The 15,073-nt window shown below is 38.5% G+C and overlaps 1 protein-coding gene across 2 annotated transcripts in view; it reads left to right on the top strand.

Annotated features, from left to right (window-relative positions):
* Positions 1–12,568, top strand: part of PPP1R9A (protein phosphatase 1 regulatory subunit 9A) — a 128,880-nt gene extending 116,312 nt beyond the window's left edge. The window contains exons 13-19 of one of the 2 annotated variants that reach the window (XM_026043716.1): positions 619–706; positions 803–880; positions 3,967–4,165; positions 6,723–6,842; positions 8,853–8,876; positions 10,039–10,221; positions 11,226–12,568. In XM_026043716.1, the coding sequence (XP_025899501.1) occupies positions 619–706; positions 803–880; positions 3,967–4,165; positions 6,723–6,842; positions 8,853–8,876; positions 10,039–10,221; positions 11,226–11,438 (905 nt within the window). In that variant the 3' untranslated portion in view covers positions 11,439–12,568. The remainder of the gene's footprint in view (positions 1–618; positions 707–802; positions 881–3,966; positions 4,166–6,722; positions 6,843–8,852; positions 8,877–10,038; positions 10,222–11,225) is intronic. The other variant, XM_026043717.1, reaches the window with a different exon arrangement.
* The last annotated feature ends 2,505 nt before the right edge of the window (positions 12,569–15,073 follow it).

The following is a 15,073-nucleotide window of genomic DNA, read 5'->3' as shown; positions in this document are numbered from 1 at the left end:
CTTTGTAGGTTCTWTAGACTGTTTCCTCTTTAAGTTTTAGCAATGTATGTAAAGGAAGACTATATTCCTCAAAGACCAGAGTTAGTTAGAAGTCTCAGAGCAAATGTATTAACTAAGACACAGTTAACTTCTTTTTTAAKGAAAATGGTTGGATTCAGGTTAAACATTCATTTTAATAAAGGCATTTAAGCACATCACTGCAACAATTAAACTCTTCTCTACAGTTCAAAATGGATTTCAACAAACATTTCTGCAGTAAAGCATGTACCAAAGAAGTTCCATAAAACAAACATAAGCTCTTACTACTGTGTTTAAAAGTGGATTCACTCTGATGTTGTCTTGCTSTATATTTTCTCACTAAAACACAGCCAAAATAATTTTTGCTAATTTAAATAGGCTTTCGATGTGTATTTTCAAAATATGAAGCTTTTTATTTATTTCACTTCATTTTCACAACATCTTTGAGAAAATGAGAAAACCACAAATAAATGATGTACTCACACACATGTACMCATATGTATTTAGAACGGATAAACTATTCTGGATGGAAGGTGGAATAACTGTCAGTAGCGATCAAAAATAATAATGTCTATTCTCCCATGTACAAATATATCCTAGATGGTGCCACATGTGCCCAGGCAGTAAGAACAACTAGCCCTACTATGGGGCAGGCAGAAAAACTAAAGCGAAAACTTGCAGATCTTGGGTAAGCATTTTGTTATTTAAAATATGTTTTTTTATTAAAAGGAATTGAAAATAAAATTTCAGAGGCTCTTTCTGATGTTTTCTAATATTGTTGTAGGGCCCCCTTGAGAAGGAGTTCAAACAAGGGAAAGAAGTGGAAAGAGAAAGAAGCTCTTAGGGTCACCTGTGGCAGTAGGTATGAGTGAAAGATTGAATATTCAAGAAACGTGGTGCCAAAAAGATTGGAAAAACTGAATCCTAGCAGATGAAAACATTAATAATCCTTCTTGTAAATTAAAACGCTTCTTTATGCTTTGAGACCAACTTTTGGTCTTGCAAACTTATTTCTTCTTAACAAACAGAAGGCTAATAGATAATCTAAAAATACTTGAAGGCCTATGCTGTGCAGTGCCAGTACTTCTGTTGTGTCCACTGATGGGGTTTGCAGATGCAGGTTATTAGAGCTGGCCTACAAGATGCACATGTAGACAGTTAGTAAGTCCCTTGGTCCAGATATCTTAACACAATTCCACTCAGTTTTAGTAAAAGACCCTAGTATAAGGATGGGCCGCAGGCCTTCACTGCAGCTTTGCTGTACCCACTTCAGAAATGCACTCAAAAGGGTTTGTTTCTGAAAAAAAAAAAAAGAATATCATAAATTGAAAGAATACCAGGAAAATGCTTGCTGGAYTGGCCAAGTCACCAGCTCTCAGGAAAAGAATTGTGAGTTGCTTGTGAGATCTGATGAGACAGCATCTGCTGCATCTGGTCTGTAAATAGATAACTGAACATTGAAAATGTCAGACAACAGTCATTTCTGCAGAAGCTGGTGTAGTTTTTTAGTGAAGGACTGTCCCCATGTACTGCAGATCCAACAGGATCCCAGCTCAGGGAGGTGAGATCTTGCTTCAGAGTCAAAAGCGATCAATTAAATATCAGAAATGCCAAGCACACATGATACGTTCAGATGAGTCCCAAAAGGACATAGCAACTTCAAAGCTCTCTGAACATAAGATAAGGCAAAAGAAATATACACCAAGAAAGAGCAGTCCAAGTAAGCAAAACTTGATTGGAACTGACTGAAAACCAGTGCGGAGTCTTGCATTCTGGTACCTAGACATAGAGTGACAACTGTCATACATAGTTCCTTAAAACCATAGATGCAGAAGAAGCCTGACTTCTGACCCAGCCCTGCAGATGCCCTGTACTCAATGACAGTGTTTTACCTCAATGAACTTTTGTATCCTGCAGATATCTGGCAAAAGCCTTAGAACGTGTTAGTCACCTCTGTGCTGGATTCCGTGACACTGTATCAGCTTGTGCCATCGGTGTTTCAGCTTATCATTTGGCTTGTAATTAGTATCGTTCATTGCTATGTTTCCCAGGTTACGTGTGTCTCTAAGGCAGCTTGTGTCCTTAGTCCTCCCACATAGCATTTAAATACCATAGCATTTAAAGATATAGAGAGGAAAGTAGGAATACGGACTTGTTTGTGAGAAGCAGGCACTATAGAACTTGGTATGTTCTTATACCCACATAGTTGCTATGTTATCTACTGGACTTCACATGTGTCTGTATCTTTTGTAGAAGAAAAGTGTATCTCAGAGCAGAAAGATCAGTTGCTTACTTGATCATACAATGAATTATTAATTTGTATGATTTGTTTGATAGCTTTTCATTTTCTCAGCTAATCGCTTCTGAGTTTGGATACAGATATTGAAAACAAAGTTTMATACTGTTTTCAATCTCACAACTAATAAGTGTTTGTAATTTTCACTCTGCCTCTGTAAACTGGARTATGAATTCTGCAGTATAACTTTTTAAAGACCAGCTGTCATTTCCTTTGTTACTTAATCCAAATAATTTGCTTCTGCAGAAATGTGAGGATGCTTTCTGTACAGCCCAGAGCTGAATAAGCCCTTTGAAAGAAGGAAGATGATCATCAAACACAGCATCCTCTTATAATTTTTATGTCCACTATAGAGACTGATTGATGTAGTATTAATCATGCTGTCAGAGTAGAAAGCATATATTGCCATGCATGGGGATAAGTGTTTTGGGCAACATTTTTCTTTTCCTACTTTCAAGCAAGATCTGAGCATGGGAAGGGAATGTGGGTTTGAGTCAGATTGACCTTTCTCTTGTGCAGCCAAGAGGAGAGAGGAGGATTCTTCCTGTATTTCCTTGGTTGGGAGCCCCATGATAACCTAAATTTCATTCATACTTGAATGGAAAGTTGAAGCTGGGATGGAATAAATATTTTTTCCCATATGAAAACTGCTTCAACAATAGTCTACTGTCTGGAGTGCTGAGGAATTTAATTTTACAATAGTTATAGGTGCTTTGCAAGTGTTAGAAATGCATCTGGAGGTTCATTTATTCAGGCAGACTCCTGCAAGCAACTTAGACTCAACTTTAGGATATAAGTGGGGTTTAAGTTAAGACAAATGTAAAATCATTGCCAAAATTGGCTATGCATATGAGCTCAGTATGGCTTTTTGAAGTGTTAGGCTAGAAGTATCTGTCAGATTAAATATTAAATTTATGGACATAAATAATGTGATTCTTTCAGACAGATGCTTTGACTAGTTATTTTTAGTTTACATCTGTATGGTCGTCATGATAGAAATGCTTACCTAATAATTTAGCATTTTATTTTGTAATTGTTAGGTTTTCCTCTTGCACATTGCCCACTGCAATACTTGTTACTGCAAAGAGAAAAGCTGATAATATTGCATAGGCATTTCTTTCTTTTCTTTCCTTGTATATTTGTGTTATAATCAAGCTCGCTATCAATATTTATCTGTTATATGAAAGGACCGTTTACATAGATGGTCTACAGGTCAGTTTGCAGTCTGCAGGTGCACAGTTCATTCTGCCTGTGCTCCAATCCAAGCCAGACCCCTCTGGAGAGCAGAAGCTGCCTGGGTCACGGCTGGCCCTGATCTGTGTAATCATGCTGAGCTGCCCTGTGGCTCTGAAAGGCACCAACGCAGCTCCTTGGCTTTGGGGATCAAATCCAAGCACAGGGAGTACAGGCATTTTGAGCTGATTTTTGTGTCTGTTTGGTGTCACCTGAGAGAGCCTGAGTTTAAAACAAACCAAGAATCAGACCTTTTTCTTCATTTGTTGAAAGAGATTTCAAGAATATCATTGCCAGCCCAGAATATCATTACCTTGTGTTCTTTAGTCACTGTTACACAGAAAGTCACTGACTGTTTACCTCTTAAAAATGTTTATTTTATACTCTAACATAAATTCCTGCTCCTTTCTTTTAAACAGGGCCACCAGAGAGATGCTGCAGAAATCAGCAAACACAAACTCTTTACTAGAGCGATCCTCRCCTCTCCCACACCGTGTGCCATTCACACGGTGTGGAGAGAGTAGCAAGGGATCCAATTCTTCCAGCAACCTGCCATCACCTACCAGCTCCACCGAACCTTCTTCTGAAAATTTAAGTCCAGCTAAAAAAGGGGCAAAGGTAGAAAATAAAAGCTACCTTATTCCCATGGTGTTGACTGGCATAATTGGCTTAATGTTTCTGGAGAAAGAAAAGGCCAATATGTTAATACTGCAATAAACAGCGCATGGTGTTCATTGTGCAGCAAATGCTCATCTGAACAGCACATCTTTATCACTCCACCATTCCACATCCTGCCTTTATACTCTGTCTTTCTCGTAATGTACCCTAATTCAGTGAAGTAGCTGTGGTGTGTTGTAGTGTACCAAAAGCAAGTGGTGCCAGTGGAAATTAGCATTTGGATGCACACAACAAATGCTAGATTTGTGGATTCAGTTGGAGATATTTTTCTGCATCCTCCTGGACTGCATACCTACCCGTGTTTATTGTATAAAGGAGATGCTTGCAAGTCAAGAAATGTTGTATGCTGTCAGTCATTTGCCTTTTTCTCCCCCAGTAATGAAATCTGCCAGTTTTGCATGCGACATGTTGGACTTAATTCCATATGTGAAGATCCTTGAACTAAAAATAGGAATTATTACAATTGAATATTTSTGTGTGATTCCCTCCTTTGTGCATGAATGTTCCAGCATGTAACTCATTAAATAACCCTTTGATATAATAATATGCKTAGCTTTTTACATGTTTATTTTCACTTCTGTAAAATATTTATCTGCCTGTATCCTCTTACAATTTCTAGCAATTTACATTTTATATTACTGTAGGAAAGAAACAACAGAAATGGTTCTGTTCCTTATACTCACCAATTTSAGTCATAATCAGAAATTTTCTCTCTCCTTCTATATGCATATAATATATAGCATAACAGCAGTTTTATATATGTATATATATGCAAAYACASAAATATTACCATAATAGCCTTTTTCTCAGTCATTTCTTATGCTTTTGGTGCCATAAGCTCTAAGCATCTTATTTCTGTAGTGCACCAGTGAGCTGTACAAGATTGTGGTTGTGGTATGAGGAAAAAATGCTACGTGTTATGTACTAGGAAGAGCAACACAAAGTTGACCAGTCTAAATCAACCCTCTTACAGTTATTACTAGGTTGATAAGGTGTTTTGTTGTTCTTTGTTCTTTTCCTTCATTATTATTTTTAGCATGCCTTGGCTATCTCATTTTTCTTTTTCCACAGAAATTTTAGATTCAAGACTGATGCTTTACATAAGATGAAAGAAAAGTAGGAATATTTAAAAAAAGAAAAGGAGATTCACACCTGCAGGAAGTCGAACTGTAAAGCTCTTTGCTTACAAATCCTGTGGAGGCTGAATTTTACTTATAAGAAAAGCTGCTCAGGTGTCCTAGTCCTCTCCAAAGAAACAGGAAAAGCAGAACAATAATTCTGAAAGTAGATGTGAGAAAACTGAGCACAAGAGCTTTTTGATGTTCTCTGTAAAGGCTGTAAGCTCTTAAGCTAGCAGTATCTATACTGTGATTTAGGTTTTTAAAGCACAATGTGATGCCACTTTTCAGTGGGATTTCCAGAAAAACAAAGGAAATCAAGTCTTGGTGTTCTTCCTGTTTTCAGAAGAGAGCTTAAATATCTCTTGGAGGATAAAATGATAAAAAGAGCATTAAAAAAAAAAATCCTTTTGGTTTTGAATGGTATGGTGTTCGGATCCATTTTTAAAAAATTGAATATCAGAAGTGAATTGAATTTGCTGTTCAATTAGRTGCCAGATTAAAATAGGCACCAAGGGTCTCAGTAGAGAGTAGAGTTGTCAATATTAACTGTATTTTCCATTTAAATGGAATATTATGGTGTTCTTTTTTATTACTGTTCTCAGATCAGACTGTTGCACTCTGGTGGAAAATACTTGTTAATTTTTGTATTTTTCTGACTGTGATTTCACTTTATTCCTAGAAAAAAATGTGCATGCTTTTGAAATTCTTTGCTATGAAGTGTGATGTTTGTCATTACTTGCATAAGACAAAGTAGTGTTTGTTTTATGGTTTTTGTATCAGTAAATAATATTTGACATCACAAGACCTCTTTTACTTCCAATTCTTTTTTTTTTTCTAAGGATATAGATAAGCAGAGAAGGTCCTTTCATTTTTCTAGGAGATTATTTGGGACTCAGAAAATGGATTCACAGGATGTTCTCCTTGTTCTTTTAGTAGCAGCTTTAACTTCTCCCTGATGATTAATCTTCTGTCCTAGTCTTTGTGCTACTGTGTGTGTCTGTGYTTGACCTAAGTATGTGAAGAACAGCAAAAGCCTATTGATTAACCAGCAGAAGCAATAACTTAGCACCATGATGATAGCTAACATCTATAAGGGAAGTCTGGAAATTGTTTATAAAAAAATGTCTACTTGCTGAGACATTATGTTAAAAAAAGATGTGTCATAAAATAGGTARTGGTAAAAATATTTCATATAGAGGTAAAAATGTTGCAGATTCTGTAAATCATTAACAACACTRAAGATTGGGCTTCATCTCTTTTCTAAATGATTGAAAGCACTCCTCAACTGTGCCCACCTGGAGAACAAAAGGCAATTTTTCCATTTAGATGCACATCTGGGWTGATTTGTTTGTTCTAACTCCTCTTTTTCTCTGCAGAATTTCACATTCAATGATGACTTCAGTCCTAGCAGCACAAGTTCAGCAGATTTGAGTGGTTTAGGAGCAGAACCCAAACCCCCAGGTTTCTCGCACTCCTTAGCACTGTCATCAGATGAGGTATGCTGATAAAATTGTTTAAGGTGGGAAATAGTTCTCTTTCTCTTGTGCCATTTTTTTTTTTTAATAATTTCTCAAGTAATAAAAGGAGGGGAGACTGTTCAGGCAATACAATGGGAGAAGAACCTGTAGTGGGAGACTATAGTGTTTCTTCGTGTAATAAATTGAAATAAATGTATTATCATAGCAAAGCAAAATGCTTTTTGTCTGCTGCAAGGTGCAAACCACATGTCCTCACACATTTCGAAACACACTTCCTGCTTTTTAAATATGTACTTGTGAWCCTGTATATTTCTGCACTAAAAGAGCATAACTGAGATGATTTTGAGATAATAAAAATACAATATAGTTGGCTAAATATTGTTGAAATGCAAGACGCTTTCACATAAACTTATTTTTGCTCTGGTATATTAAAATGATTATAACCTGGGCCTGGGTCTGATTTTTTGTATATTACCACACCTGAAAATATATATAGTGATTGGAATATTTATGTGTTAATCCATTTTCCATTCTCTTTGAGCTTGCTTTGCTTATTCAGACACAGGGGTCTGAAATTAAGCTCTTTGAAACATGATTTTTATTTGAGCAGTGGTTACAGTAGCAAAAGGCTTCACAATTCTATAAATGGGTGGCAGAATTGAATTGTAATTCAGTTATATATTGAATTATATATATTATATTTTGAAAATATAATTCTAAAATATTAGTTTTGTAGMTGAACTGTCAGTGAAGCCACTCAGTTTGACAAACAGCTGATAGTGTGTAGTGTGTCCCATTGACTCAGGAAACTTGTGTCTTTGCTTTCCTGCAAGCCCTGAATATTTTTCAGAAGAGTCTTTTTCACTTGCAGTTTGAGTGAGCTTTCTTTTTTTCTACACAGGAAGAACTTGAAATACCTTTCTTTTCTTTTCTTTCTTTTTTCTTTTTTTTTTTCTGCTAACATTTAGGTTTGTTGCTGTTGCTCTCTCTTTTCCTTTCTTTTCTTTTCTTTCTTTTTTCTTTTTTTTTTTCTGCTAACATTTAGGTTTGTTGCTGTTGCTCTCTGCATGTTTTGTATAGGTTTAAATAAGACAGCTGTTCTGTGCAGCTCTTTACGTTAAAATGCAAGTCTRCAAGGCCAATAGAGATTATTCACTGCAGGTAATAACAGACAGACATTTACAAAAAACACAGTACAGCAGGAGACAGGAGTCTGTATATTATTTGAATTATTTTTAAGAAGTGCTGATTTATTTAGTATTAATATCTTGACAACCTATTTCAATCTCTTCTCATTTTTCATTCCCATTGTATTATGTACTTTACTGTAGCAATGCCCCATTTCTAGTGGCATTGAATTTGAAGTTTGGAAATACTTCCATCTTGTTTGTTCAACCATCTACTTTTTAAGTTCTAAAATACCAAGTCGGAACAGCTCTACCAAAGTAAATGTGTTTTCTCTGTCTTCTGCAGCCTCTGATTGAGGCAGCTTGTCCATAAGAGCTGCATGTGGAAATCCAAAAGCTGCCCGTGCAAGGGGGGCAGTTGAAGTAGGCTGCTCTTTCACACTGATATTGTAGTGCTGCAAGCGCTGCTCCTTCCTTCCCACTTCTTGGCAAATCTGACATAATTGAAGGACACAAAAGAACGACCAGGAGAGGGTGGGGAGGGAGCCCAGAGCTTGGGCTTCGCACTCCTCTAATTGAGGGAGCTTTGCACTTGCCTTTGGAGCCATCTGCAAAATTCCCATTGATTCCAGCCTGTCAAGACCAGGAAATCCAGGGGTTTTCCTTGGCACAATCTCAGGCTTAGCTGCCAAATCATGTGTGTGTTGAGCTTTCAACATAACCTCTCTGCTTCTGGAAATGATTTTTTTTTTTTTTAATAAATCTCTTTGTTTTTAAGTAGTCCTATCCATTTGCAAATCTTGGTGCTGCCCTTGCCTGAACTCTGACATGCTGTTACATGTTCTGTATTTTGTTTCTATAATGCTTTTCTTTTCCATTTCTTTGTTGCTCCCTCACTCAGAGCCTGGATATGATTGATGATGAGGTGAGATACCAGTGAGCTGTTTGTGGTGACTTGTGCGACCATGGCGTGCCGAGGCGTGTCTCATTTGCAGATCCGCGTTTCTTGTTCTGCCCTGCTGCGTGGCACATCCCCCCGGTTAAGCACAACGTGCAGGGGTCACCGGCTCCCCTCGCCCTGCCTGTAGCTCTCCTTTCCTTTCTGCCAAGAGCTCGCGAGGCCAGAGCAAATGGCATTTTCGGGGCCATATTGGAAGGCGAGAGGGGCCCGTTTCAGCCCAAATCCCCAAGGCCAAGCGTCCGCTGGACGGGGCTCGTGCTGCCTTTGAGGGAAGGCGAASGGAGCCGCGAGGGCCTTTCCCCATCCCTGAGGGAAGCAGCTGCTGCTGCCGACGCCGCTGCCCGGGGCTGAACGCAGGAGCTGGGGTTCGGGCCCCGCTGGCACCCCCTGTGTGCAGGGAGGAATCAGCGTGGAGGGCCCCGGCGCCGCCTCTGCGGCCCCTGAGCCCCGCAGCCCTCCTGGTGCTGCTGCTCCGCGGGTCTCTCGGCAGCAAAATGTGCTCAGAACAGGGCCCAGGCTGGCGACGGGCGGCCTCTGTGTTTTCTTGACCGTTTCTCTGTGTTGTCTCAGTCTTCCACAGATACTACCAGTCTCACTGGCTGTTTTATGTCATAACTTGGAACTTTAGCATGGTGTTCTGAAGGCATTTTTTTTTTCTTCCTGAATTTTCTGTCTTAATAGTTTAAACACACCATAGAGATTTGCGAATGCACCTGAGAAGTGCGTGCAGAATTCCTTGCATCCTTTAGAAATGTTTGAATTTGAAGGATTAAATTCTCAAGAGCTAACTAGAGCATACCTGTATTGAATTGTGCCACCCAGCCATTTCAGTCTCTGTTTGCATTAAAAAGAATGACAGTTCCCTTTTCTTCTGTTTATAAATGGATAAATATATATATATATATATATATAAAATGTTTATAAATTGTACACTGCCTAGGTACCTTGTACCAACTCTTTGATAAATTGGATGGATACAGAGGTGATACAATAGTGCAAAATAGTTAATATAGCAGTATCAAGATAATACAGATACCTCTGCTTTGATGCTGATGGTTTGTTGAGAAGAATGCTATGACTAGTCCGTGTTATCCTTTAATAATAATGCAGTGTCTTTTTGTCACAGATCCTCGATGATGGACAGTCTCCTAAACACAGTCAGTATCAGAATCGTGCTGTGCAGGAGTGGAGCGTGCAGCAGGTTTCCCACTGGTTAATGAGCCTCAACCTTGAGCAGTATGTTTCTGAATTCAGTGCCCAGAACATTAATGGGGAGCATCTCCTTCAACTGGATGGGAGTAAGCTCAAGGTAATTGACTGTCTGGACTTTGAGACTAACTGTATTGTTTATTTTCACTTGAGATCTTGAAGTAAGAATTCTGCAGGAAAATAGAGAATTCCTGTGCATAGAATGATAACAGACTGGACTAATAAACACAAAGTAGATGACTGATTGTCACAACATCACTTTGCAAAAATTCCCATGTGCATTTAGATTCAGAAGTCCAGAAGCAGAGGATGTTTGCTTTGTGAAAACTATGGGTGTATAGAGTGTATCCACATTTCCATGCATTACTCATATAGCAGCATGTACAAGTGGAGTTTGCATGCACATCTCATCCAGCTGTGTTTCACAAAAGARCATTTCACAGAATATAGTAAATAGAAATACATTAGAAGCAGCTACTGAAGATTGGATTACTATGATASTAACAGCTTAGGTTGGACAGCAGTTGTGCTGTGTTAGAACTAGATACAGTTTCGATATATGAAGTGTGTTCTATTTATGGCAGTGGGAATATTTCTCAAAAAACAATTTCAGATAGGAGTTGTGAGCTGTGTAGCTTATCTGAAAGTCAAAATCCTGCTGTTTCAAGTTGGGAGCCCTTCCATTATGAAATTTTGTGCTTACCATTTCATTCACACTAGGATTTTTGCAAGAATAAAAATATTTTTGACTACAGGGCACCAKTGGGAATTGGGAAGTCTTATTCTGCATAGACGTAGAAGACTTCAGGCAATTTGTTTATCTTGCTATGCCACATTGGATAAATGAAACCAATACAGCCAAATTTGGTTTGCAATGAAACTATTTCTTTCATGTTCTAGAAATGGAACGTATGGAAATTACTACAAGAATATAAAATAATGTTGCTTATGCTTCAGTAATGTATCTGCATGTATCTCAGATTTGCTTAGTTGTATTAGTCTTCTACTTACAAAGAGTTACTGCTAGAATAAGAATAAATGATGATAGATGAAAGCGTATGAATTACTACTACTATTTTTTTCATTTGTTTTTCTCTGTCTCAGGCTCTTGGTGTGGCATCTTCCCAGGACCGAGCAGTCATTAAAAAGAAGTTAAAGGAAATGAAAACATCCCTGGAGAAAGCTCGCAAAGCTCAAGAGAAAATGGAAAAGCAAAGGGAAAAGCTTAGGAAGAAGGAACAAGAGCAGCTGCAGAGGAAATCAAAGAGAACAGACAAGTCTCCATCAGATGCGACAGAGGGCACTACCGAGCAGTGACAAGCAGGACTGCTGTGCTCCTAACGTGGAGGCACGTCAAGGGAAGAGAAACTCTCACCCAAGCAGGTGCCCTCCAGCCTTCTTGTATTCACTACACAAGAGTATTGTACACAGAAACGGGGCTATAGATAGAATGAGTAGGGAAATTTATGTTGTGTAGTTTTATTTTCCTACATATTCGGTTCACACTCGTTGTTGCCATGCTAAACAAGCCCAGACCCTCAGTTGGTTTTGTTGTTGTTGATGGCTAACAGATTTCATACTTGTGCGGCGCTGCTTCCTTCCAAACTACTCTCCTCTATTGAGCTCTCTCTGTGTGTTGGGTCACTTGAGAAGCCAGCGAGATGCTGAGGAGCGCGTCCTGCTGCACGTGTGCCGAGCAGGGTGGCCGGACAGAACGACTGGGAAATTTCGTTCAGCTGAGTAGAAGGAGCTGTTCTCCCTCCAGTAGAGCTGACTTAACTTTCTGACTGGAATTTTGACTTCTTTGCAGTGTTTTGATACTCGGTTCTGTCTGCTGGAGTTTCGTCTTGCATCAGTACCTTGAAGTGACACTGCTCTGGAAATGGAACTACTCAGAGACTTCTTATTATACACTGGAGATAAAGACAAGAGAGTCAGTGTTGCCCCTGGGTAAAAGACAGGACATGAACCTCTTTCTGTTAACTGTACAGTAGTTTAATCCAGGAAGGAGGCAAAGCCTTAAATGATTATGTGGGTTTACACAGAAATCTGAGGATAACATTTATCCTTTAGGTATCTGAGCAAGGATGAATTTCTATCTAGAGCACGGCATATAGATCTGTATAAATTTCATTGTGCTCCCAGTGTGTGTAGGTAACTTTCTTATAGCACACTGCTTTCTTTTTCATGTGTTTTGAATGGAAACTGGATTTGTTTTGCTCTGTTTTTTTCAAGGAAAGCACCACATCTTCAGATTCGTTCTCCAGTAAGCACTGGGAGAACAAGCTTTGTGCTGTGCTGTTATCAAGTTGTCAGTGGAAACGTTTATCAAACTCGAGTCTGTTAAAGACTTCAGTTTTTAAAGAAGTGCACTTTAAGAAGAGGAAGAAGAGGGATTCTGGTTAAAATAAAAATTCAGTACATTGCTATTAAGATCAATGTTACCATGCAGGTGAAGGTTACTAAATCCAAAGCTGCCATATATTCAATGTTATGATTAATGTGTTTAGCCCCACAAAAAAAAAAAAAAAAAAGAAAAAAAAAGAAATTTTAGGCACAGGATGTAGAATGCTTGGATAATCTAACTGGTGCTGTGTTACATGCTTGAGAGATTTCTGTTTTTCTGCTGTATATGAGGCCACTGACAAAGCTGGTGTGTAGGCTTTGCCTATGACAGAAGCAAACAGTATATCTTGCACTATATGAAGATCAATAGTATCAAGAAGAGTATTCAAAGAATACTCTTAAACATATTCAGATATTCAGTATTTCTTCAAAAGAATGGAAGGACAGCRGGCAAGTATCCACAGTACAAATTCAAATGTTTTACTGTATTGCTTTATAGTCAAAGAAAACTCTGTTGCAGCATTTGTAGTTTGGGAACATCCCTTCCTGCATTCTGGAAGTTGCAGGCTCCATCCCCTCAGTCATGCTAACACGTACATTACTTAAGCTGTTGATGCAAAGTCAGAAACTTGAACTTAAAAAATTGACAGCCTAAAATGTGTTTGAAATATTGCATTATTTTAAAGCAAATCTTTGTTTCAGTTGAGCTTGGCTTCTGTTCTGCACTTTGACATTCGGATTTTTGTCTGTAAAGCTCTTGAGCTCAGAGATTTGAGGCAGTTGGGGTGCAATGTTTGTAGTTGAGTTTTGTAGTATGGAATGTTAGGTTTTCAGTTCAATCATAATAGTTTCTTGACATGTAAAATGATGTGTAAACTGATAGAGCCTAATACATTTAAAAGTAATACACAACCCAATTAATTACTTACTATTAGCTTTATTTTTCCTTCCACATCCAATTTCTACACGGTTCTGATATATACTTTATTCATATATAAAAACAATGAAGTTGTGGTAAAAGATACTTCCTAATATTTATGAAGACTTGTAATATTTTTTCTTGAGATAAAGAGACAAATGGCAAAAAAATATATATCTGTTAGTGAAAATTCCATATTGAAGTGAATCTTTCTGCACTCTTTGTAGGAGGAAAAATATACAAATTAGTAATAGGAGCTCTGTGAAACTAGTGTGCAGTTATTTTAGGAGCTTATAGATTTATATACAAGTAAGAAAATTATCTGGAAGAAACTGGAAATTTAATATTTTAAGTGCAAAGTTCCTATATGCATTCAGTGATGATTTTCTCTTTAAGTTATGTTTACATTAAGTGGCTGTATATAGTAATCTAAGGAAGTATCCCATTTTGTTTTTTTCATTTTCTTAGAAACTTGAGCAGATTGCTTGGCATTAGACACTGAGGAGTTTTTTTTCTTGCTGCTTAGAACAGTGCCTACTTAATCTCTTTATAAATCATGTTCTTACTCTGCAGAATAACTAATTTGACTAAGTTCTTCAAGTATTCCTTTTTTTATTGATAAGCAGTAATGTCACTTTGTTATTCTCCGTTTTAAAAAGAAAATCTGACTTAAAATGGCAACTTAGATTTAAAATAAAAACCTAAAATGTGTATGGATTAACACCCAAAAACAGAGCAAACCCAGCAATGTCAAGAGTTTCACTCTTGTTTTTGTGATAAAAAGAGATTTGTGGTTCCTTTTGTTAAATATAGCAACTCAGTTAGGGGACATATGGAAATGTCCATGGATTATGGTTTTAAGAGCAGTGTAGTTTAAGACATTTAAGACCTTAAAGGTTTTTAAGACATTTAAGACCTTAAGTTCCATAAGATTTTTAAAGTTGAGTTGCATTTTTTCCCCCTTGTATTCTGAAATGGCCTATACGAAACAGAATATATAGATGTCTCTCATCATTATGAATTTAAAATTTGCTGTACAAATGCTCAGTCAAACCAATGTGTGTTTCTGTATAAGAGGAAGAAACAAACACGCCACGCTAAATGACTGGAGAGGCTTTCGGCGCCCGTGCTGCAGTAACTGTAAGCTACTCGTTCATGTTTATTGGTGGAGCTAGAGCAGTTTTGACTGTGCTGGCTGGTGCAAGGGCCTGGAAGGCCCTGTGGAGGCAGCTCCGTGTTCCTGCTCCTCCGACGGTGCCTCCATGCCAGCCGTGGGCTCGGCCCTCCTGGCTGGATGTCCCTGTTGGCTTCTGCTGTTGCAGTTGGGAGGCGGTTCCGTTAATTGTCCTCCTGTGGGTGAGTTAGTGCCGTGTGTACATACGTTCATCCCGTTTCTGACAAGGTGAAGAGATAAGCTGCAGTGAAGAAAGAGGAGTTAATAGAAAATGGGACTTTGGAAAGATGGTGGTTACTTGAGCCCTAAAAAAATAGCTAGTATTTGCGATGAGCTTCTGAAGAGAGGGGTGGCTCCTTCCCCTGTCCCAGCCTGCCAAAGGTACCGTGACTCAGACATTACCCTGAGGTGCCTGCAGCCCTCTCACCCCAGCACTAAAGCTCCGGCTTCAGGGTGCCAGGCGAGTCGGGATGAGGAGCGAGGAGCCCGGCCTGTGCAGTGCTGAGCCCAGCC

Source organism: Nothoprocta perdicaria, unplaced genomic scaffold (assembly GCF_003342845.1).
Source record: "Nothoprocta perdicaria isolate Ctin4 unplaced genomic scaffold, notPer1 scaffold_337, whole genome shotgun sequence".
Taxonomy (NCBI): Eukaryota; Metazoa; Chordata; class Aves; order Tinamiformes; family Tinamidae; genus Nothoprocta; species Nothoprocta perdicaria.
This window is presented reverse-complemented; position numbering and strand designations above follow the sequence as displayed.